The 25,516-nt window shown below is 39.4% G+C and overlaps 1 protein-coding gene across 2 annotated transcripts; it reads right to left on the bottom strand.

Moving 5' to 3' along the window:
* Positions 1 to 3,304: 3,304 nt before the first annotated feature.
* On the bottom strand, positions 3,305 to 21,054 carry LOC119494539 (LIM domain and actin-binding protein 1-like). Of its 2 annotated transcripts, XM_037780496.1 has the most exons (10): positions 20,900 to 21,054; positions 17,328 to 17,467; positions 16,166 to 16,211; positions 12,325 to 12,747; positions 7,316 to 7,373; positions 6,901 to 6,998; positions 6,042 to 6,120; positions 5,827 to 5,858; positions 5,589 to 5,722; positions 3,305 to 5,477 (listed from the first exon to the last, which is right to left on the bottom strand). In XM_037780496.1, exons 2-10 carry the CDS (start codon positions 17,444 to 17,446, stop codon positions 4,418 to 4,420), a joined length of 2,049 nt encoding a protein of 682 aa, XP_037636424.1. In that variant the 5' UTR covers positions 17,447 to 17,467; positions 20,900 to 21,054; the 3' UTR covers positions 3,305 to 4,417. The 2 variants fall into 2 exon arrangements, with proteins under 2 accessions (XP_037636424.1, XP_037636433.1); XM_037780505.1 differs by lacking the exons at positions 16,166 to 16,211; positions 17,328 to 17,467; positions 20,900 to 21,054 and adding an exon at positions 15,695 to 15,778.
* Between the last annotated feature and the right edge of the window lie 4,462 nt (positions 21,055 to 25,516).

The raw sequence follows: 25,516 nt of genomic DNA, 5'->3' as shown, positions 1-25,516 counted from the left end.
TTTTAACTCTGACATTAACAGATATAAGAAGTTCTTCAGGCTTTAAAACCAGACTGATTTTAAACATTTGACCTAATGAGCAAAGTGCCTGTGTGAATAGTTCCAGTCTTATTGAATAATCCGTGTAGGTGTTGGACGTTGGTTCATGCCGACTCTCAAGTTCACACTGAAAACCTCCTTCTACGCCTCATCCTGAAGGTGCCACATGTTAATGAACTCTGCAGGTCACTTACAAGATCTAGAAACACCTTATTGGATCCATGTTGGACTCCACATCTTGCTGGGATATTCATTTGAATAAGGAATATTTGCGTCCATGAAGTGCCCCCTGGTCACAAAAAACAAGTTTAAAGACTGGTGTTCATGTGACGCTCAACTGCTGCTAATCGTGTGCCGAGGAAAACACTCTGCACATCCTCATATCAGCCTGTACTGTAGACGGGGTGTACTCATGTTTTCACTTTTTACCCTCATCGTCCAGTTTTGTGTCGTTGATCTTTTTAGCTCGCAGGAGCTAATAACGGTCTTCTGCTGCTGTTGGCTGTCTGTCACGCTTTTAATATTTAGCCTTATTTTATCTTTTGTGTAATTAATCATGAATGAAGTTAAACATCAGTCTCTCAATGCAGCCCCTGTGTACATCCTGTCATGTATGTTTTTATTTAACTGTTCTCTCATTCACTCAGTGGCTGTATTCGAAACCGCATACTATACTAGTCTAGTAGTGCGTACTGATTTGGCCAAAATGTAGTATGTAGTATGTAGTATGTAGTATGTAGTATGTAGTATGTAGTATGTAGTATGCAGTATGTAGTATGCAGTATGCGAACAAAAGCAAAATCTCCAGTATGCCAGAAATACCCGGATGACGTACTGATTTGGAAAAATTCTCCAGTCTGCATCAGACCAGTCTATCTCGCCTACTGTATCCCACAATGCAAAGCGCCGGAGCAGCACAGGCTGCGGGTAAACAACAGCAGCCAGAAGCTGCTCGTTTTTTACGTTTTCTGTAGTTATTTCATCACTAAACTCACTTCTGAAAGTTTTTGAGGCGAGAAATCAACTGTGTAGATTATTAATATCGGCAGTTTTACGAAGTTAGATGGCGAATCGAACATTTGTTCCACCGTTGTCGGAGTTTAGAAGCTCCACAGAATACCGTGACAGCCAGCGAGCGCCTGCCCGGGTCGCTGCCAGCAAGCCGGGTAGTCACGCTCAGAGACCGCTATGAGCTGCTGGAGCTCACTCCGGCCTCGTAGACAAGAGGCTTTTATTTCCTTGTTGACGGATAGTTTGTTTAAATATCACAACACAGATGTGCATTATAAATTAACAGGAACCTGTGTTTATCTGCCTTTTTGGAGTTAAAAAGCTCCACAATCGCCCACAGGCGTAGCTCGCTGGAGAGCCGGCCAGTGACGCTCTCAGAGCGGCTGCAGAGCAGCAGAGTGGCGAGAGAAAGAGCAGCTTCTGACGGGGCAGAGAGATTCCTGCTGAGACAACATGACACTTTTAGCATTTCTCTAATATCTGGAGGGAGATCAGTCCACTTTTTTTTTGTTGCTGTAACTGAAAAAGCAGTTTGAGTAGAGTAAATGTTGTGGATGAATGTTTTATATTTCCCATCTCTCCTCATTGATGATCCTGTTTGTCTCACTTCTTTATGAGCTGTCAGAATAAATAGTTTAAACCTGCAGTATCTTATAAAGTAAACAAGCATAACATAAACAACAAAATCAAAGTTGTATTTTTTGATAATATTGTAATAGTGGTACAAGTTTGTTTTTTTGTCCTGTGCTTTAAGAGCTGGTTTTAAGGCTTAACCTCGTCTAGCATATCCTACTGCTAAATACATCACTTTAACTGTCACATACTGCATACTACTGAGGAACGCAGTATGCAGTATGTACTGTATACTGCATACTGCGTTCCTCAGTAGTATGCAGTATGTACTGCATACTGCATACTGCGCTCCTCAGTAGTATGCAGTATGCGGTTTCGAATACAGCCTCTGTCTCTTTTCACTTAAAGCAATCAGGTAAACATGCCAAAAATGATTTTAAAAAATAAAGAATATTTACACCCTGCTTTCAGGCTTTTCTGTTGCATCAAGTTTAATATAAATAATATTCAGTGCTGTCTGTTGACTTTAATGAGATCTTCTTAGATGTTTTATAAAATGCAGACCTAATATTTCAATCCCTAAATTATGTATATATAATGAATATTCTTCTTACATTTGTCTTGTAGTAGCGGAGTAAAATTATGAAAGAAATTCTTGACTTTTTTTTAAGTGTTAAATCTTTGATCATTTCATATAGCAGATTTTCGATCTAACAGTATTTCAAAAGAAGTGATGATCTTAAGAAGCTGTTCAGAGAAGCATTCATTTATGGTGTTATTTGATGTGACACACATTTTGTGTCAATGTCTTAAAACTATTAAAATTTAAGTACTTACAACAGCGGTACTTTAAGCTCAACAGTGAGCGCTGCATGATGGGAGATTTGTCAAGTATTTAATACTGTTATCAACATGGGAGTGGGCAAAAATGCTTGCTTTATACAAATGTATGTATATATTTATTATTGGAAATCAATTAACACAAAATAACAACAAATACTGTCCAGAAACCCTCACAGGTACTGCATTTAGCATAAACAGCATAACAGCTGTCAGTGTTCTGACTTCGCTATGACTTGCATGTGATTATCATAAAGTGGGCATGTCTGTAAAGGGGAGACTCGTGGGTACCCACAGAACCCATTTTCATTCACATATCTTGAGGTCAGAGGTCAAGGGACCCCTTTGAAAAAGGCCATGCCAGTTTTTCCAAGCCAAAATGTATTAGTTATCTAACCTCCTTCTGAGCCCGTTACAACCTAATTGCGTTAATGTGTTAAAGAAATTAGTGGCGTTAAATGAATTTGCAAATTAACGCGTTATTGCATTAACTTTGACTGCCCTTATGAATATATAAAATAAAATAAAATCTATTTAACCAAGTTCTCTAAAGGAGATAATATCCATCATTCAGTTAAGAGTGGGCTTTTTCTTTGGCTTAATTGTTATAATGACGGTCTCTTCTCAAATGGATGGCATCAATGACCGTTCGTAACAAGACATAAATTCATAAAGATAATATTCTGACTGTAGCCTGCAAGAGAAGAAATCTGTTGATTAAAAACAATTGTTTTCTGTTTAAAAAGTGCACTCACCAGGAAGCTGGTACTTCTGTGGTTTTTAGTATGTTGCATTAATTTATGAACTCAAGTAAAAGTCCGGATGGACGGCAAACTCTGGATTTCCTTCTTGATACATTTTAATGGTGTGTTTCAACAACAGTTCAGACTGTAATGCCCAATGTGTCATCATACAAATTATTAAAAAATATTCTGCGGGGGAAACATATATTCCACGGCACATTTTAAAATACAAAGTGTTTTACAAACCAAATAAAGTGGATCATATTTGAAAACAAAAATCCAGAAGGCCCAAGGAGATGATACTGTATACTATATACTATTAGACTGAAAGGATAGCTATCAGTCAAAACCTTGATTAATCATATTTTCTCCCAATATTGTGGTAATGTTGATTAGAACAGATCAGAAGCAGATTTTGGACCAGCACCAGGAAAATTCTTCACCAAACCAGAGAGCCCCCTGCAGGATGGTGTTATTAAGGTTTACCGACTCATCTGTTTGTATGTTCAGGTGCTGCATATTGTCTGCTATACAGTATTTTAACATTTCCATTAATTGTAATAGTAGTAGTACTTGTGTTGGTTTGCTAAAATCTAATCCAGACATTTCTCATTTAGGTTCTGTTTTGTATTTTTCTTCAATTTACAATTTAAATTGAGGTAATATGTAAACATATGAACCGCAAAAGGCCCAGACATTTACTCTCCAAAAACATCTTAAAAATACAGTACTGGTGTGCGCTTTTTGGTATAAGATATTTAGGTCTTTTCTGCATTCTAGGAAGGGCAAAAATACACATAATGACTGGATGCAGAAGGGTACTGTCTGTCATTAAAAAGCACTTAAAGTGCCGCATGAAGCATAATGGCTTTTGGACACACTACATGCAAATAATACGCCACTGACGGTGAATGTAATTATCAAGAGATGATTCAGTTTAATAGAGGCCCACCTTCCAGTATAATCAGGATTCATATAAAAGCTGTATTAGATCTTTTTTACAGTATATAATTCAAATGTAAAAAAAAAAATCAAACATTTGTACTTTAACAATTAAAGGCAGTTATTGTAATATAAATGCACGTATACACACCTATTACATTGTTTTTTTGCATCTCTCCTATAACACTATAAAATCTGGCAAAGCTACATTTGTGATCTATATGAACTGAGAGTGTTATGTGGTGGATGGATGTGACAATAAGATGTTCCTATGAGTCAGAGTCCTCCTCGTCGTAGTAGCGGTTCCTCTTGATTATATCCTCCGCACTCAGCTCCTCGGCATCACTTCCTTCTTTCTCCTCCTCCCAGAAGCCCACATCCTGGGAGGCGCGGTTCTGTTTTGGCTGGAGAGGTGGAGAGGGGGACGGTGAGATGTCCGGGGAGATGCTTCTAAGAGAGCCTTCTTCTGCCGCCACCTTGTCTGCTGCTGCCTCTCCTTTCTGTACTTCTCTTACCTCTTGTCCATCGGTCTCCACGTCATCCTCGACTGCATTTGCGGCGTCTTCGCTCGGTATTTGAGGCTTCGTCTTCTCTTTCTTTTCCTGCTGAATCTCTGGCTTGTTTTCTTTGGGTGGTTCTTCAAATTGGTGTTTTTCTTCGAATGATGTTTTCCAATCCAGCAGGGATTTGAGAGGGCGGCGAGGTTCCTTGGGTACCAGACTGGCTGCGGGGCTGGGTCTAACTGCGATTGTAAAAGGGCGACTGCGCTCCTTTAGAGAAGAGCTCCTCCTCAGGCTTTTCAGTTCAGCCCGCTCTGTGCTCTGGAAGGATGAAGCCACCTCGTCTCCTGGGGGCCACTTGGCTCTCCAGGGTCGGCCTGAAGACACTCCTTCCGTGACTGGACTGAGTGCTTCTGTCCCAGAGGGGCCCTCGCCAGCCGGCGGAGGCCAGGCGACCCTCAGCCTGCGTTTCTCAGCTGGCTTCTCCATACATTCAAGCTGCTCATCAGACCTGGTACGTGTCTGCACACGTGTCTCCAGTAAGGCTGTCAGGTCTGTAACCTTAACCTGTGGGGATGTTTCCACAGCCGGGGTCTCCTCTTTGTCTGAGACGCTCTCAGCTGGACGGGTCACCACTGCTGCTGCTGGTACCTCTTTTTCCTTTGGCGTCACCGGTTCCTCGCCTTCCTCTCCTTCAGCTCGAGGCTCCCAAAGCTCCTTGTGAGGCCGATGGCCAAAGCCCTCGTCGTAGTTGCCTTTAGCTTTGAACAGCTGGCTGAAATGGGGCTTGCAGTAGACGTTGCCATGCAGAGAGGCGTAGTTCCCAAGACTAGAAATACAGAGAGAGTAGCAAAGATATTATTCTGCACATATCCCACTGAGGAGGCATTTTAAAATCAAATCAAATGAATGAAAATTCAGGACATATGCAACGACTAACCTGAGCGTTGTGCTGCAGTGAATGCAGCGGAAGCAACTTTTGTGGTAGACGTGCTGCAGAGCCACCAGTCTCTCCAGCGGGTACACCGTCTTCAGACAAGCGATGCACGTCTCCCTCACCGGGGGGCTGAACTTCTAAACACAATAACAGCAACATATATCCAAAATCAACAAGGGATGAAATTTGATTTTTCTTTTGATGATTCATGCATGTCTCCTGCTTGTGATGACTAACTCACCCTGGATGCTTTAGGTTGCTCGCTGCTCTCCCCTGAAACAGACGAAACACAATCAAGAGCAATCAAACCAAACTGTATCTCATTCTGGATGCCAAAGTTATTTGAGTATATTAATATTGTAGTTAATGTTCTATTTCACATTTTATATTACAGGTAATACTATATCAAGAACATTAATGTGTGAACTCGTCCTTGGAGTATCCGCTAAGTCTCACCGTTGCACTCAGGTGCAGCAATGAGTTTCTGATTTACTGGTGCAGATGTTTTTGGAGCAGGCACCTCTGGAGTCAGACCCTGGAGGAAACACAAAGGGAAAGAAAAGAGGGAAACAAACACTCGTATCAACTGGCTGTTACATAATGAACTGTTGTGTATTTTTCTCTATTTATGGTGTAGGCAGGAAGGATGTAATTAAAGAAAAAGGAAGACGTCAAAACAATGAACAAACTAGTTTAGTTAGTTAGTGGGGAGATCTGCAGAGAAAGTATTTAAGAATGTAAATCACCAATGCAACATGTTGCCTCCATTACTACATGTCAATTTTGCTTTTGGCTTGTTAACAAATTTGATCGGAGCTCAGTCATCTTAAAGCCTAGTGCATGAAAATTGACTTATTTCAGACCATTTTTAAAAGTCTAAAGGTGTCAACTATATTATGTTTTAATGTGGGAGCAAACTCCAATGATCTGGGAAATACTGTGATGATCATTGAGTTTGGCAATCTACTTTTCTTTTTTTTTTAAGATCACGTATCTATTTATTTACTTTTTCGCAACAATTATGGATTATTGGGAAGTTTTTTAATTCCCATTAATTTAGAAAAGACATTTCTTATTTAACAATAAACAACAATCAATTAAAACTGTCCCTTTGTTAAACTGCGATCAAAATTGCTTTATTTAAGATTAAGACTATTGGCCTTTAAAAACACCAACTGTTAACCTCTAATTTATAACACATTAAAAACTATCTTTTTGTGGTTTTGAATATTTCTTTTTACAAAAGTTTAATATTTCATTCATATTTTAGAGATTATATTTTTATAGTTATATGATTTGAATTGTATGAACTCACGGAGCGCTTGGCGCCTTGTTTAGAAACAGCAGCCTGGTACTTGGCCATCTTCTCCCTCATGTTCGTCGACTCCAACACTCTGTCAAGCACAGACTGACCTAAAGCAGAAGAGACAACCCACACTTAATGCTTTTACTGTATTCTGTAGTAAACTCACATGAAAACTACGTCTGCATTTCACTAAAACTGCAAACTCTTCGGTTTTAAAGTATTATTCATGATCCAGTTGTGGCACGTACTATTGTGTTCCAGAAACAAAACTGCTTGTAACTCAGTAGTTTTGACATTAAAGTTTAGTGGTTAGGAGATGACAGTTAATTTAATTCTCTGTATGGCATCACCTTCACAATGATGTACAAAGCCTCAGTTAATTAGTCAAAGGACTGTGTGTATTTATGTGTGTGTTTGTCTTTACCGCCATGTTGGTCCATGTCCTCAGATGAAGTACTGCGTATACGTGTTGTCTTGCCTCCCTGTGAGAGGAAAATTATTGGTGGAATCAGTTCATAAAACTGGGGCTATAAACTCATATGTGCACCAAGAATGTGCAACACCATCCCTGTTTCCTATCCTAGCTTTAGTTTATGGGATTTATCAATCATGACATTTGTTTATCTGCAACATCCATCAATTCTACAAAGCTTTAATATCGTTCAGCCAAACAAACTATAACTCTTACATTCTCATAAAAAAACGGCCCTTTGCATTTACGTTTCTGTATCTGATACGAGTTTCTTAAGACCACCATGCTGCTGTGATGTGAAGGCCATAAGAGATTTTGATGCAATAAAGTGGACCTACATAGAAAATGTAATTTTACTCGTCAGTATTGTTCTGCAGGTTTTACAGCAATGGACAGAATAGATTTTTACTAAAACAACATATTGTGAAAGTGGTTCAGTTTGTGTGTGATTTAATACTAAAGGATACTAATTTAGCCTCTGGCAATTAGTGTAAAGGGTCGTGCCTAGAAGGTAACCCACAAGTTGGGAAATTCTCACATGACAGTTAAGGTTAGGCATCGACCTTGAATAGTTATGGTTAAGATAGGTTGTCGGGCAGCGAGTCTAACAAGATTTATTGCAAGTTCTTGCAAGATTTAGCAAATTTCCGGGTTACCTAATACACACAACCAGTGTAAAGGTGAAAGAGAGTGTCAGAAATTCTAATTATTTCTGAGACAAAGATATTCAGGTTAAACTACAAGATTAACAGCTGGTATGTGAGACGCTGCCTGTCCTGTTTCCCACATGGATATATCACAAGCCATAAGCCGACTGGTGTAAAAGCATCCCAACCAGGTCAGCACTGTGTTAAGGAACATGAGCAGTACCTTCAGTGTAAAACTGATAGAAGATATGAAGCGGTTGTGTCCTCATAAAATTATAAAATATAGCTAAAGCCACAGATTTTCAAATTAACTTAAAATATCTTTCATTGTTTCAGGTATTGTCCAGAATATTATTTTTGACAGATGTACATCTTCAGAGACTCTATACCTTAAATCCTGTTATAGTAAGTAGACATAGTCACTGGTTTGTGACCTGCCGTTTTGAAGCCTCAAGTTCGGCATTTTGGCTGTCGCCATCTTAGTTCTTCGCAACCAGAAGTGAGAGGGTGGAGCTAAGTACTACCGAACGCTGAATAAGACATTTTTAGGTGACCGAAATGTTACAATTAACTTTCCTGAACTGAAAACACACTGTGAAAGGGTTAAAGCTCTAAGATGAAAACACAGACAACACCCAGACCGGACAACGCAGTGGTAGCGACTTGTCAATCACAAGGTAGCCACGCCCTAAAGCATACCCTGCTTTATGGTCTATTTGACTCTAAATGGGACCATGATTTACTAAATGAACATCATGCTGTATTGAAGAAGACTTGAAACTAGTGATTGAGACCATAAACTCATGTTTACAATGTTTACTGAGGTAATAAATCAAGTGAGAAGTAGGGTCATTTTCTCATAGACTTCTATTCAATCAGACTTCTTTTTGCAACCAGAGGAGTCGCCCCCTGCTGGCTATTAGAAAGAATGCAAGTTTAAGGCACTTCAGCATTGGCTTCACTTCTCAGACCCGGAGGTTGCCAACTGATCCTGACTCAAACTACAGGCTCCATGTCAGCAACACTTCACTAAAGATAAACCAAGTCTAGTACGAGAGTCTCCTGTTATTACCGTTGGCCAGTTTGATCTCAGTTTAAATTATCACGCATCTGCATGGACAGCCACCAACATGCCTTTGACCTGCAGTCCAAAGCACCAAAACGATTCCACTGCACTTTACTAAAAGAACGAGCTTTGTATGTGCCCACGTGTCACCAACTCTAATGAATAAACCAGACCGTTTCTCTCAGCAGTTATCCTGCACACACACCAGTGGAAAAGACTTTTGGCCAATTCAAATAGCCCATTCCTTCAGGCTGCTTCACTGGTCTGTGGAGTCCTGTTGTGCCACCATCTTCCACGTAAACACAAGCTGCATTAGAAAGCACTCAAAGCTTCAGTTAGACGAGGACACGGGTGCACTAACCTGCAGTACTTGTGTTCACTGAATAAGAAGAAATTCAACCTTTTCAGCCAGTATTGACAGAGCGAGTGTTACAACACTCCTGGTCGACCCTGTAAATGTTCACCAGCAGCTTTTTTACTTCTTCTTTCCTAGCGGTGACGTAATGCTGTTAGTCATATTGTTAAGCATTTTAAGAGAGCTGGAGACACGGTACCAAAAGTGACAGTTAAGTGAAAAAGGACACGAGTCATGAGGGTTGTGTTCACTTGGTGTGATGACTGCTGCATTTACACCGAACCGCACAATGTGACCTAAAAACTGGAAAACCAAAACCTAAAACTGAACCCCAGAGGACAGTACTACGAAGCGAGTTCAACATACCAAGGGGTATCTTCTTGTTTATCTGACTTAACTAACCCTAACAAATGAGATCCTGCTAAGCGGTCCTACGAAGGTGGTTATCATCTCGGTAACTCAACCGAGGGTTTCTCAATCTGGCTATGAGCGCGTTCACATAAACGGGGCGCTGTTTGCAGCATAGGACCAATCACAGACACAAACAAGTCTGTCAGCAGAGCGGCACATTTTACAAACAAAGTGCAAACTATAATATTAGTCAAACACATAATCCAGAATAAAATTAACACAATTAAAGCTGCCAAATGCAGGAAGGACAGCTGGCAAAAGAAAAAAATGCAGATGTGTGAATGTGTAAATTAACAGACTTATTAATTAACGGAATACTCAAGAAGATATAGATGGGGCAGTGATGTATAAATAGCTTTCAGAAGTGTAATATGGCATGTATGACTATTTCAGCCTTCTTTATGAAACGGACTTGAGAAACAGCATACAGCCAGCTATCCTTCCTGCATCAGTTTAAACTGTGTTGCTTTTAGCCTGGTTTATGATTTACACTTCTTCGTATTTGTGTAATATTATCATACGATCTGCACAACGAGCTTTGATTGGTGCTTTTATACTAGTTGATCTCTTATCTGGAACATAACCTGCCCCGGAGCAGGTTAGCTGTTCAGCATAAGTTACCATGGTGATCTACCCCGGTAAGAAGTGAACCACCGTCGTAGGACAGAAAACCCTGAGTTAACCCTGAAGTTACATCGCTAAACGCAAATCCTGCTTCGTAGTACAGGCCTCAGGACTGTTTGTAAATCCAGAATACACACTGTGCCTAATGTAAAGTGAGATAACGCCAGTTGCTCCTCAGAGGTGATCCTCTGTCTGAAGAAAGAAACGGCCCTGGGTCAGGAATGCTCCTGCATTCCTCTGTTATGGAAGGTGAAGAGAGGAGGGCTTGTTGTTTTGGGCTGAGAGGGAGAGACAGAGATGGTTGGGGGGGGACGGGACGGGCCAAAAACCAGGTGGAACAAGACGACTTCAGAAAATACAGGGAACAGAGAACACTAGGAAGAATATGAAACACATAACTATGCTAGTATTTAGGGTCAAAGAAAGGAGCTCGGCTTTAACTGTTATTGCTGGATGGAAAAGTTATCATTATGGTGACTTCTTATTTTTCTTTCACATGTGAAACTAAACTAAACTAATTACATAGTCCCAGACAGCGTTGCCAGATAATTAACGTATTTGTACGATCATTTTGCCCTCTGTCTGATGTACGATAAACAATGCCTAAAGTGCCATAATGTACAATAGTTTGACCATTTTGTGATGCTTACAAATAGTAGTTGGTTTCATTTCCGGATCTATCCTGCGTCTGTGTTTACGCTTCTCTTTCTCTCACATGACCTCTTTCCAGCCAATCATGCTTGGTGTAGGCTACGATGTTGATGAACGTGACTCGCAAGCACGGCTGTCGTTCTCTCCCTCCGGCTGCTCGACGCTCATTTGAGAGTTTGCAGAAGATATAGCTTTGATTGCACCAGTTTATTTATTTCTTTATTTAGTTATCTTATGGCCTCAACTGTCTTCATGCAGAAAATGAACAGGCTTCCAATCGTGCTGTCTTGTTATTTAATTTTGTAATAGTAAGCTATTAGTTTTTTTACGTTAAAAAAAAACTAAAACTTTGTGGGTAGATTTGTAGGCATGTCAAAAAGTTATTTAAATACTTGTTTTGTAAAATTATTACACATTTATGCCATTTGTTTTCGTGATTATGACTCATGTACGATAATTATCCTCAAAATACGATAATTTTAAGCCTCTGGTACGATATTTAACTATTCCCATCTGGCAATTCTGTTCCCAGAGTCACAATATAAATAATATTACTAATTACTGTGTTCTGTTTAGTTTAATATCTCCTGTCAGGCTGGATAATTAGTGCAAGCCTCATAACGTAAATGAGGATCTAAGTGGTTAAGATAATGCTGATTAAAGCCGCTTCATGTTACGCAACATAAAGTTAACCGCATGGGAAAAACATCCTGCCTTTTTTCTCAAGAGGGGTTCAGAAAATGTGTTTTACAGGGCTGACCAACATCAGTGCAGTAAATCTCAACCATCAACATTGTGGTGCCTGAAACGTGGCTAGTAGACGCACAGCATTCGCAAAGCATCAATGGAAACAAATATGATCTCAATTAATGTCCAATATATGCCTAAACTGAGAACTTTTGTGCCAGATTTGTAGATACTTAAATAATGTAATAATGAATGTATTGAGAGGACATCCTAGTGCTTGGAAATCTGTGTCTCAAATGTATCAGAAGAAGAGGCTGCCAAAGCAGAAAACAATCTGATCTCTCCGTAACATGTCATGTTGCTTTTTCAAACGTCGGCGGACTAATTTGCCTAATCTTTGCAAGCCTTTAGACCACGATGGAAACGCAGACAAAAATGGGCTGAAGGAACCTTTTAGTTCCTTGAAAAGTAGCCCAGGAACTAAAATTACTAGGAACATCTTGGTGGAAACCCGGCTTACCTTGCCCATGGATTCCTCTCCCCTCTCAAACTTCATCTTCAGGTTGTTCAGTGGCACACTGGCTTTTTCATAAGAGGCACGGGGGCTGGTTGGAACTTGCTCTTCAAGCTTGTCAGGTCTTTCACGGTGTGTCAGCTGATCCCCGTCCATCCCTCTCTGCTCTTCACCTTCTGGAGCTGCCGCGGACTGCTGGACACGACTGGCTGTAAACTGACCTCCCTGAGCGGTCGGCAGGCCGGGGCTCTTTAACGGAGGACAGGGCTCGATGATGGAAGCAGGCCTGGACAGAGCAAGAGGCCGGCTGCGAGAGCTGGACTGGCTGGGAGTCGGGACGGTAGAAGGCTTGTTCTGTGCCTGCTCCCAGCGCTTCTTCAGAGCGCTGAGGTTGCCGGTTCGCAGCGAGGGTGACGCAACCTCAGAAGACTGCGAGGAAGACAAGAAGAGATTAGAAAACAGTGAAAATTATGAATGAATGAATTCGCAAACACTTTCAATCAAAAGCAACAGTCTGTTCTTCTTCTTGTCATTACAGCCTCATTTAAAACAAGTATTTCTATTTGGCAACAAACAGCTTAAAAGCCCAATTCAGAACGACGGAGTAGAGGAAATGCCAGAATGTGAGCCTGGCTTCACTGACAGATTAGGTGAACAGCTGTTCAAAGCTGGTCCAGGAAGTAGATGTTTTGCTGCGGCCGCTGAAGGCAATGATTGGCTCAAGATGGAAACAGCAGGGCTGAGCATGTAGACAGTCGCATTCCTTTCCACGCGACAACTTCACCTTTCCCAAAAAACACACTGAGGAAAGCTCTGTTCACCACTCAGCCGGTCATGACAATAAAACATAGTGAGCAGCAAACAGAACAACAGGAGGCACATTACTGCCGTGTGACCTCCGGGAACTTCCTTAATTATGAAAGAGGAATGACACGTTGAAGAAAGAGGATGTGGACTTCCAATAAATCACTCTCATATAAGTAAACTAATCAACTAATAAATCTTAGAACACATTGTGAGCTTTTGTAGGCGAGCCTCCCAGCTGACTTGAGGTCAGTGAGAAACATTTAAACACTATTATATTATGAAAACCACAATTCCACAAAAAAACAAATTTAAACTTATTTTAAAGATTATTAGAGATGAAAAACAAACAAAAACACACACTGAACTACTGTATTAGTACATCAAACTAAATCTACAAATAAGTTATATGAACATCCACAAACACAGACAAACAAACAAAGACGAAATAAATAAGAACATAAGAATAGAGAAGTGAACAAAAGGGACAAAACCCCCAAAGTGCACAAAAAACGCACAATTACTGTCTTTGTGAGGCAAGTCCAGGGTGAGCGGAGAGGACTGGACAGTGACAAGATTGTTCCCGTTTTTTAAAGCAAAAGACAAAAAGAAAAAGAAACCTCTGTGAATGCGTGTTGGAGAACCCAAATGAGGTGTAACCACAACTTGACAGCAAGGAAAGTGAGAGTCCTTTGGTTGGTCCTTCTTTACAGGTCAGTGTGCTGAGAGACGGAGCTCTCCCAGATGTTAGCAGCTACACAAAATCTACTCGTAAGAGCTAGTCCAGCCCCTTTAACACCCGGAAAGTGAATGAGAGAGAGAGAGAGAGAGAGAGAGAGTCAGAATAGCTAGGAAACCAGAGCAGGAAATGATACATTCAGGGAAAAGTTAACTCTTTGTTCGCTGTGTTTGTGGCTTTGACATTTTTTCCACTCACAAGTGATATCTGAAGATAACCGCACTAAAAAATGTGTCTACATCGCACTTATTTTCACAGACTGGCACAAAGGTTTTTTAGATGAGGCAAAGAAAATGACACAAAATACAGAATACACACTAAGATGGAGGGAAAAATACCGGGACAATAAAAGAACAAAAGCCATTAAAAATGAAAGCTGAATTGCTAGCCGTCACAGAGTTTTATAGATACTTTTAAACACTATTCAGAGCTCAGATACTCTACTAGATACTCTACTAGATACTCTACTCTACTCTCACATCTACTGTTCCAAAAAAAACAAGCTCTATTGACAGATGATAACTTGAGTCCACATCAGGGCAGCGTCAGAAGACACATACCACACAATTACAAGGAAAGCATTCATCAAGCAAGCAATTCATCTTGGGGGTAGGGGTGTAAGAAAATATCGAATATCGCGATGTTATGTTTTGTGATACTGTATCGATTCTCAAAAACACTGCATCGATTTTTAATTAATAGTTTACATGCAAAAATTAACTCAGTCAAAGCTTTATATCATTTGCAAAGAGATGCGTCATCATAGACATGAACGAGCAAAACAGTGAGGCGACACACGTCAGCTAAAACCACAATTATCACTCTATATTTCGCCTGCTTGGCAGTAATGTTAGCTGACCAGACGAAGGTCTCTCCATGAATCACTGCTGATCCTGTGTTTCCTGCTTCAGCCTCTGAGAAAAGCAGCAAATGTTCTACAGCTGTATTGATTAATTAATTAGTTGTCAACTATTAAATTAAACGGCAACTATTTTGATAATCAATTAATCGGTTTGAGTTTTTAAGAAAAAAATGTGAAACTTCTCTGATTCCAGCTTTCAAACGTGAATATTTTCCGGTTTCTTTACTCCTTTATGACAGTAAACTGAATATCTTTGAGTTGTGGACAAAACAAGACATTTGAGGACGTCATCTTGGGCTTTGGGAAACACTTATCAACATTTTTCACCATTTTCTGATATTTTAAAGACCAAACAACTAATCGATTAATCAAGAAAATAATCAACAGATTAATCGACAATGAAACTAATCATTAGTTGCAGCCCTAAAATTTTCACATGTTGTATCTATGTAATTTATCTAATGGACTAATCGTTTCACTGTTGTGTTTGAAAAGTCCCCCCCTGCCTCCAACTCCCCCTCACACACACACACACACACACACACACACACACACAGACAGACAGATGGTCTTTTGCGCTGCTCATTCAAACTTGTGTTATCCTCTATTTGAACTAGACTTCAGTATCCCTGTAATAGTGTCATTATCTCATATCCATACATACTATTGGTTCCTGAAAATGAAGAATCAATCACCCTGACATGAGTATAAAGAATGAACCTGATAAAGTAAACTTGCGGACAGAAATTTGCCTTCAGATCATCTTTTCTATTCTTTGAACGCTGCGTGTAAGTAAGTAACACATACAGTACATTCATATCACGTTTCTACTGGAGTGAAAAACAAATAATGCCTCATTATAACTGTCATTACCAACCAGATCATTAAACAAAGGAGTTAACAGGCTTTTAAAGCAGCTGGCTCACAAACTGGTAAACACATTTCATTAAGCACATTCACAGAAACATTACCTTATATTTTTCCATGGCATTAGCTGATCAGTTACCCATTTAATCTCTGTCCTGCTTTGTTTATGAGTCTTTCACACTGACAAAGCAGCTAACCTACAGTTGGAGCCACAAAGAGCATTTCAAGGGGATTACACCAAAGTAGGATTATGGGTTTGATAGCCTGCCCATCACAACAAGTGGCCAATGAGAGGTCAGCCGAGACAAGACATTTGGCCCGGACAGACAGTGTGTTGGCATGGTGAATGTGTGTGTGTGTGTGTGTGTGCAGTAATTATCTTAGCACCAGCAGCTACTGAGCAAATGGAGCAAGACATGAAGCATACACACCCTTCATTAAATCATGTAGTTTGCTAGGAGAGGCTTATCAAAATGCTGTAAACAGGATGTAGATTTTCATGTGAGAAACTTTGTACACGACTAGTTCATAAACCCCAAGAAATAAAATGTCTGAATTATCCTTTACATACTTACTCCTTTTTTCTTCTCGGTGCTTGCCACCTCAGCAGCTCTCTGATACCTGAGAGACACAGAAACAACAGTGACCTCTGGTGACTCAGAACAAAAACATCAAAACAAGAATTGTGCCATTTCTTCTTTCAAGAACCTTGCAAGGCGTTCAACGCTGTGAAAACTACGATTTTTAAAAATATTTTTTAGATTTTAGTTTGTTTGATTTTATTTTAGCTCGCAGCTTGTTTACATATAATTTCAATTTAGTTTCAGTTATAATTCTTAATTTTTTAGAGGGTCATATTTTTTAGATTGAATGACAAATTGAGAAGATGTATTCTTTATGCATTTTAAACATGCACCGTTTGATACCAAATAATAAATCAAGGGCTGTCAAAGTTAATGCGATAATGACACGTTAATGCAAATTCGTTTTAACGCCACCAATTTCTTTCACGCATTAACGCAATCAATCTTTCGGAGGTTGTAGCGGGCTCAGTTTTTACAGCTAGAGTGAAGATACTGGTATCCTATGAAACTAGAAAACCTAAGGAATCCATTGGTTTCAACCATGTCATACTAATTTGTTGCAAAGGAGGCTAAATAACGCTCCAAACTTACACTACATTTTTGAGAGGAAAAACTAGCATGGCCATTTTCAAAGGGGTCCCTTGACCTCTGACCTCTAGATATGTGAATGAAAATGGGTTCTATGGGTACCCACGAGTCTCCCCTTTACAGACATGCCCACTTTATGATAATCACATGCAGTTTGGGGCAAAGTCATAGTCAAGTCAGCACACTGACACACTTTGATTAATTTGCAATTAATCACAATCAACTCTGGACAACCATGCGATTAATAATGATTAAATATTTTAATCGATTGACAGCCCTAAATAAATCATAAAAATATTGAGAGGTAATTTTCTATACATCATCAGCTCAGTTAAAAGGTTAATCACTTGTTTTCTGGCTGCAGAAATTAAACGCACAAGCAGACTCAACAACAGTCTAATAACTGAAAAAACACTGATGGAACTGGAAATGTAATTAAGGTTCAAGAGGGCTAAACATGATAACGTTATCTAGAAATGCATTTATTATAATTTTTTTCATATTACAGATAGTTTTCCAAGTGTAAATTAACAACAAACATGACTTAAAACCAGGTGTTACTCACCTAGAGAAGCGTTCAGCGAGGGCATTGTTTCTCCCTCGGCCACTGAGTGACAGCTCCTTCGCAGTGACGCGCAGGGACTGTGCCGCCCAGGCCCGTCGATTGAATGGACCGCTTTCCATCTCTGGCAGCTATCTCGATACCTGAAATACAAACACAACCATTAGCCATGTTCATTACTACACCTGATTGTAACTCTTCACTTCTAAATTATTTCTCAAACTTTTGACTTGCTTCTTAGCAAGATAATAAAATTCTCCTCTTCATCCTCAAGTCTGCATGTGTTCACCAGTCTACTTTTCATTTGACAGAAAATGTGAGTCCAGGTTTGTGGATGTAGTTGAACTACCCAGGGCTGCAACTAATGATTATTTTCATTGTCGATTAATCTGTTGATTATTTTCTCAATTAATCGATTAGTTGTTTGGTCCAACAAATTTCAGAAAATTATGAAAAATGTCAATTAGTGTTCTCCAAAGCCCAAGATGACGTCATAAAATGTCGTATTTTGACTTTCTTTCTTTAAAAAAACAAGGCAAAAGTGAGCATGGCTCACATACCCCCGCTCACTGCTTGACCCCTACTAAAGTAGGGCCAAAGGTTTTGCCCCTTTGGAATTAATGGAATCACAGTTTTCTGCCAAAATTTCAAAAATGTTGGGTTCCCAGGACTTCTAACCCCCAAAAGGCACAACTAGACTCCAATGTCAACCATCATACCAAATTTGAAGTACCTAAGTTAAATAGTTTCCGAGTTCTGCTCCAGAAACGAAAGTGTGACACGCGAACGGACAGAAGGACGGACGCTCTATATACCCCCAACTACGTTGTTGCAGGGGTAAAATTACTCAAATTATCAAAATAGTTGGCCATTAATTTAATAGTTAACAATAACAACTGATCAATTGTTGCAGCTCTAGAACTATCTGCTGTCTGAGATCACTGATGTGCAAGTTTGTAAGATGCTCTCCATGTGTTTACCTCTTATCACAACTCAACTTCCTGACATACATACCACAGAGTGGTTGCCCATATATGTGATCATGCAACTATGCATGCAAACAAACAGGTCGAAATGTTCAAACTTGCCCTCCGGCTCATGCCACATGATTGCAAAATGGAAACGCAAGAGTGCGAGCACGTTATCATTACAAGAGGATAACTCGCCACGGGCAACATTCACAAAAGACCAGAGAGGAAAGCAGTACACTGTATAACACACAGTCTTTCTTTGACTTCACTCCAACAAACAAACAAACCCACACTTAAATAAGTGCTACAGACGGATGATGAGCCTCTGATGCAGTTTATGTGTCTGGAGACCATGAATCCCCCTTTTAGTGCTCAGACAGTATATTATAACCATGTGTTTAAATCACCACTGTGCGCAGCTGATAGACCTAATAATCATTTCTCTTACTGTCTGGGCCTTTTCGCTCAGGTGCACCGATTACATCACCGCTCAGATGCAAAGCGACACTGGTGACAAGTAGTGTGAGGACTTCGGACTGAACTGAATTTCAACACAGCCCTGATTTAAAAAAAATCAACAACTGTAAAATGCAACTACACATCTGACTGTATCACCTACACAGTTACCGGTTTAGATATTTATAACATATTAATAATATGTAATAATTTAATGTAATTAATTAAATCTACTGTCAGGCTAGTGTTTGTATTTCTAGATGGGCGGATACGGATAGTTAGACACAACACAATGATATGTAGGATGGTCCACTGCTCAATAGGCCTCTTACAGCTTCGGGGCTGTTTACTGTTGCTACAGGTTTTGAGGCCTGATGGGCAAGTTAGCTTACCTTGTCTATGGATTAGGGTTAGGGTCTATCTGTGTATAGGTTTTATTTAATGGACCTGGTTTTAAGCACAAAAAAATGAACTTGATGACCATGCTGAAATCATTGTCCTTTCTACCATGTTAGTCCTTTTGCAGGACCAGCATGCGCTGAAAGACAGACAGGTAGGGACACACCCTGAACAGTTCTCAGGAGCTATTAACACATGTGGACTGAGTCTAGAGTCTTTTGCATATCCTCAAATATGTTGAAGGAAGCCAGAGCAACTGAAGAAAACAGAGACAACACATGAACTCCGTGCAAAAAACGACGTGGGTTGAGAATCAAAAACTCAAACTTTGTCTCACTCGTGCAAAAGTGCACAGAGAGAGTAGCAGAGCTGCTGAAAATCAACACATAGCAGGAAATATTTGGGATTTAAATAAGGAGTAGGGTGGGGTCATAGCATGCTTTTCCTGTATGTGAAAACAATCTTAGTGCTTTACATGGTTGTCTTTTGTGTGACCTAGTTTGGAAACCTCAGAGTAAATATTGTCTTCTATTATTACCAATTTATCTCACTGATTAGGACATGTAGGTCACTATTCAAATTAAAATACAAACTGCACAAACCACAATTTGTAACACATTTAAGTTCCCATATACCACATGTGCAAAACCCTTTGCAAGTCCAACAGATGATAGATAGATTTGCAATAATTGGTTTAGTTGTTAATGAAACTTCTTCATTATAGGATTTAGAGGTACAGTTTGCATAACTATTATTAATTAGCATTTTAACATGTTTGTATGACAACAGGTACATTTAATCTTTTATAAAATTGCCACACTATCAGCTTCACATTGCACTATTTGCTTTACCTTCCCACCTCTGATGCCATTAATTTGGGAGAGAGAACATTTATTAAATCCTTAATCAGAGGTAACTATTAACAAAATGTAAACAAAGGTGGCCCTGTTTGTTTCAGCCTGCATAGGGTGAGGTAGCTACACTGCAAGTGGAGCCTAAAAAACACCACAGGCTATCTGATTAATGAGCTTTTGAAATCTGATAATCTAAACAGCAGCATTGTGCTTCATCTCCATCACCTTGTTATCAGTGAAAGGTGCATACTGACCTTTAACCTTCGCTTTAAAGCCAAGTTTACCTTAACAACAAGTAACCAGAAGAACACCAGATACAGTATGACTCATGAGTATAAGGAGGAGTCCACATTGCTTAACGCATGATTGAGCCAAGACGCAATTCTTATTAAAACAAAAAGCACAAAATATGTTGTTTGTATGGAAAATAACTGAGTTTGACCTGAAGAATCGATAAAACAGTTTGTTGAAGATTGCTGCTCAGAGGCCAACATGATATTTAATAAGAAGTTTAATAGTCAGGTAACACTGTAAGCCAGGTAGAGGACGTTTGTGGCATAAAAAAGCCAAACTGCAGCCTAATTATATGCTATACAGTGTATATTATATACTTTTATGTCATTTTGTTACATGTAAATTGTATTTAAATTGGGAAATATAAAGTGAAAGCATTAGCTTATAGCAGCTGGACTGGTTTGGCATCGATTATCTCGAAAAGACAAGAAGTCCTTTGAGAGCAAGACAGAGTATATATGAGCACGTGTCTTATTATAATAAAAACCAACCATCTAAACACCAACAAAAAGCCTACAGACATACATTTGGTATTTTTTTTTCAAAATAGCTCGAGTTATTTACATATATTTTCACATCTTTGCTCCGAGTTTTGGCTTACCTGTGCGAACTTCCGTTGAGTCACTCCTTTAGTGGAACCTGGAGACACCTGACACTCTGCACACCGCCTCTGCGTCAGACAGACAGAGGGACAGAGGAGGGAGGTGGAGGGAACAGCAAGGTGACATGGGAGTGGAAGAGCTGGGTCACGTGATTTGATGCACCAATGACCTTAGGTGTTGCATTACCCCTACCTGGTACATTTTATGTCTGTGTGAGCACACCTATACCCACCCACCCAAATTCCTGAGAACAACAACAAGCCATGCTCCTTCATTTTACAAGTGCAAAGAGAAATTCCGAGGAAGAAAACGAGAGAAAGCAAGCAGACATAGTGAACAACTCAGGTTTCTTCCACAGATCAGCATGATTCCTCAGAGACTGCCAATGCAGTGGTGCAGACAGAGATTGGTTGAATACAGTGGATTTATTTAAGATTCAAGATTCAAGAGTTTTATTTGAGTTTTATTTTCCATTTGCTATAAGTACATTGGGATTCTGAGCAGTTTACACCGAGTCAGCTTTAAGAAAAAAAAAGGTAGAAAAGGCACAAGGTAATTACAGTAGAAAATAAGTAGCACATTCAAATCAACACAATAAATAAATAAATTATTAGAACATAAAACGCCCTCAATGTAGTCAATAAATAAAATAAACTACCCTCTGCATAGGAACGATACCCTCAGAATACAAATATACAGTATATGCTCCATGACCATGTCAAAAGAACTTGTAACTCTCAAAAATATTTAAAAAAATAAATAATTAATATGTTTCAGACAATTACACAGTGGAAGGCAGCATATTGCACAGGATTACAGTCCATTCAGTTCAGGTGTACTGTGTGTCAATAATGGTATGGAGGTGAGGTGTGGGGTATTTGTGTCCCTCTTTAACGTCCTTTGCCACCAGTCTTATTGTAGGTTACATTAGAGAGATAGAGACAGATCTGAAGTGCTACATTTTGTAATAATAACATTACAATACTAGCCTGCTACTAATAACTAATACTAATAACAATAATCATCATTATAAACTTTATTTATATAAAACCTTTCATAAACAAAATGGAGCTCAAAGTGTTTTACAACAAAGAAATGAGAAGTGAGCAGCAGACATACAAACAATACATTTAAAGGTCCAATATTGTGAAAAAGGGAGATTTTCATTTTTTTTTATTATAGAGCAGGCTTAAGTCCTATATAAATACTGTGAACGTTTCGAAACGAGAGAAAGCAAGCAGACATTGTGAACAACTTAGGTTTCTTCCACAGATCAGCAGCTGATTCCTCAGAGACTGCCAATGCAGTGGTGCAGACAAAGTTTGGTTGAACACAGTGTATTTATTTAGGTTACATTATTAGAGAGATAGAGACAGATCTGAAGTGTTACATTTGTAATAATAACATTATGTATACAAACAATACATTTAAAGGTCCCATTTTATAAAAAAGTGAGATTTTCATTTTTTTTTATTATACGGCAGGCTTAAGTCCTATGTAAATACTGTGAAAGTATTGAAAACACTTAATCCACAGGGAAATACACACAGCCCGTATTCAGAAACTCTGCATTTGAAACACGCTGTCTTTTCTGCCCATTCGTGATGTCACGAATCTACAATATTTAGACCCTTGACATCATTTTAAACGTAAATATTCTAAATGTGTCCCAGTTTATTCCTGGTTGCGGTGTATGTGAATGTCATGAGCTGACAGGAAGTACACATGGACCCAAGCTGTTGCCTAGCAACGCAATTGTGTTGCAATTCAGTTGCATTTCAGTCAAAATGCACTAAAATGGAGCGTTTCAGACAGAGGGTAAATACAGGCATATTCAGGCTGACAGTATGAGGAAAATAAACTGTTTTTTGAACATTACAGCATGTAAACATGTTCTAGTAGAAACAAGAAAATACAAGTATGAACCTGAAAATGAGCATAATATGGGACCTTTAAAAAGAGATCTCTGATTGAGACATGGTCAGAGGCGACAATGTAGGGACTAGTGTCATTACTTTACAAAAAGCTACATTTTAACAAAGTGCCATGCTACCTTTGTGAGATTTTGCATTATTCATTGTTAAATGGGAATAAAAATAGGTTGTCGATGTGCATGGTGCGTTGAATGTTTGCATTCCATTTGACTTCTAAATAAAGCCAGCTGGGTGGTGTAGTGAGAAGGGAGCAGTGGCGGTTTACGATGGGCCCTAGTGCACACTCGTTACTAGTTATAGGAAGCACACAGACACCATTAAAGGTATAATATGCAAGACTTACCTAAAAAAACAAGACTAAAAATAATCCCTCTCAATCATCAGTTATGCCCCACTAGAAGTGTGGTGGATTCTGTTTCTGTGTGGTGAGACCCTGCAGCCCTCTGCCTGTATTTTCTCTTTTCTTCTTATTTTTGCTATTCTTGGGACGCTTCTGGGCGTCTGCAAACAGCCTTTGTGCCCCACGTGGGGGTGTAACCTCCAGTCAATAACAACAGCGTACAGGGTGTGCAGCCCGTTCAGCCCGTTCAGGTGGTCAAATGCTGCTGCTGAGAAAGTTTGTGAGCCAGCAGCCATGTTGAGATCAGTTGAGGAAATACCAAGCACCGCCCACCAGCCGGAGCAAACTTTCTCATTTTACAACTAAACAGTACACTACAAGATGTTCCTGAAAACATTTGAGGTGAGAAATAGGCATTACGGTAACAGAATATTGATTCATATTTGATCAACGCTGCCTAGTTTGACCGTTTGATCGGAGTTCATGAGTGATTGACAGCTGCCTCCGTTGAATGAACAGCCAATAGGAACGCTCTGTCTCTGAAATGACCTGTGATTGGCCAAAGTTTCCCATCAAGGGCTAGATTTTTTAAAGCCTGAAAACAGAGCTATGAGGAGGTGCAGAAGTCTAGTTTTCACAATATCACAATCACAATATGCTGAAAGGTTATTATTGATTTTTTGCCCACTGATGCCAAAAATATTCTTCCTACTGCAGGTTTAAAGCAAAAAGACACACAGTCAATGTAGGAGCCTGTTTGAGCACAGCTTCGAGATGATGTTTCCATAGTATTGGTATGAAAAACCGCCTAGTAAGGACTTTAAGCAATCAGTAATCATACAATTTAAAATTTCCCCAAATGTAATACATTTTACAAAAGTCCAAGGCCAAAAACAAACATGTGCCCCATGCTACAAACCAATTAAGAAAGATAATGTTTATTTTTAGTTTCAGGTAAACATTCAACCCAACTATTAAACACAAAAAAGAAAAGAACAAAATGCAGAGTTGTAAACTCACTAAAAGAAATCAACATCCAAAGACTGCAGTTGATACAAAACGCTGCTGCCATCACACAAATCCTTGCTGCCCTTCACTGGTTACCTGTGAGTTTTAGAATTGATTTTAAGATTTTACTGCTTGGTTTTAAAGCCTTGAACGGTCTGGCTCCTGCAAATATCTGTGATTTGCTGACTCCCTATGAGCCTGATCGATGCTTGAGATCCTCTGGCAGGGCCCTACTAACGGCTCCAAAATCCAAACTTGTCAACAAAGGTGACAGATGTGGTACTCCCTGCAAACTCAGTATCTTCCTTTAAATCTCACTTTTATATTATGACTTTTTCTTAACTGATGGTGCATTGTTGTTACTATTTATGTGATGTTATTTCGTATTTATATTCCATTCGATTCAATTGAATTCAAACTGAATTCAAATTTCAAAAAAATAAAAAAAATAAAAGTGTGAACTGGTCGCTGGAGAGATGCCAGTTTGCCTCTTGGGCACGCGCGCATGCACGTGTAGAGGTGGAGCGAGACAGCGAGAACGTGCTCGTTGTGTTAGTGAAGGCAGGCAGCGGAGCAGAGACTCCGACCACACGCGAGTGTGCATATTGAGCGTGCATGGGATCCCAACCCGGTAGATTTATATGTGTAAGAAATTACAAACAGTCCCTTTAAGTTCTGGGTGTTAATTATGCTTTTTATTGTAAAGCACTTTGTAACCTTGTTTTGAAAGGTGCTATATAAATAAAGTTATTATTATTATTTATAATAATAACAATAACACTGACACAATTGACGATGACGTCACCGCTCGTTAAACGGCAGTTTGTGGGAGCAGCTATCTCATAACAGTAAAAATCATTTTAGATTAAAAGGTTCAATATTAGCAGTCATATTGTAAGAATAACTACTATTATTAATTTGGCCACCTCAGACTAACAACAGGGGGCAAAAAGGGCAGCAGTGGGATATTGAGTTACAATATGTCTGCACGTCTCTGTTCTCTGTCATGTTAGTGTCCACTCCTTCCTTCCTTTCTCATCTCATCTGCGTCTTTTCCGTTGTTGTCTTGCATCTGCTACAGACAGGCTACCAGATATATAATATATAATACATGTATTAACAAAGAGATTTTGTGAAAGCATCGCTCTCTGATCTGGTAGAAGAAGATGCCCGTGTCCTCTCCGCTTGAGGAGTCTGAGCTGCTGCTGCTGCTGTGTGGGGGAGTTATCTCATAATCATTTTAGATTAAAAAGGTTAAATATGAGCAGTCATATTGTAATATTTACTATTATTAATCTGGCCACCTCAAACACACAACAGGGGGCAAAAAAGGG

This window comes from Sebastes umbrosus, chromosome 1 (assembly GCF_015220745.1).
Source record: "Sebastes umbrosus isolate fSebUmb1 chromosome 1, fSebUmb1.pri, whole genome shotgun sequence".
Classification (NCBI taxonomy): Eukaryota; Metazoa; Chordata; class Actinopteri; order Perciformes; family Sebastidae; genus Sebastes; species Sebastes umbrosus.
This window is presented reverse-complemented; position numbering and strand designations above follow the sequence as displayed.

Excerpts from the sequence above, each read along its gene's own strand:
- LOC119494539 (XM_037780496.1), bottom strand. The coding sequence starts at position 17,446 with ATGGAAAGCGGTCCATTCAATCGACGGGCCTGGGCGGCACAGTCCCTG. Across the intron at positions 6,999-7,315 it reads GGACATGGACCAACATGGCG|GTCAGTCTGTGCTTGACAGA; the intron begins GTAAAGACAAAC and ends CTTCTGCTTTAG. Across the intron at positions 6,121-6,900 it reads AACAAGGCGCCAAGCGCTCC|GGTCTGACTCCAGAGGTGCC; the intron begins GTGAGTTCATAC and ends TGTTTCCTCCAG.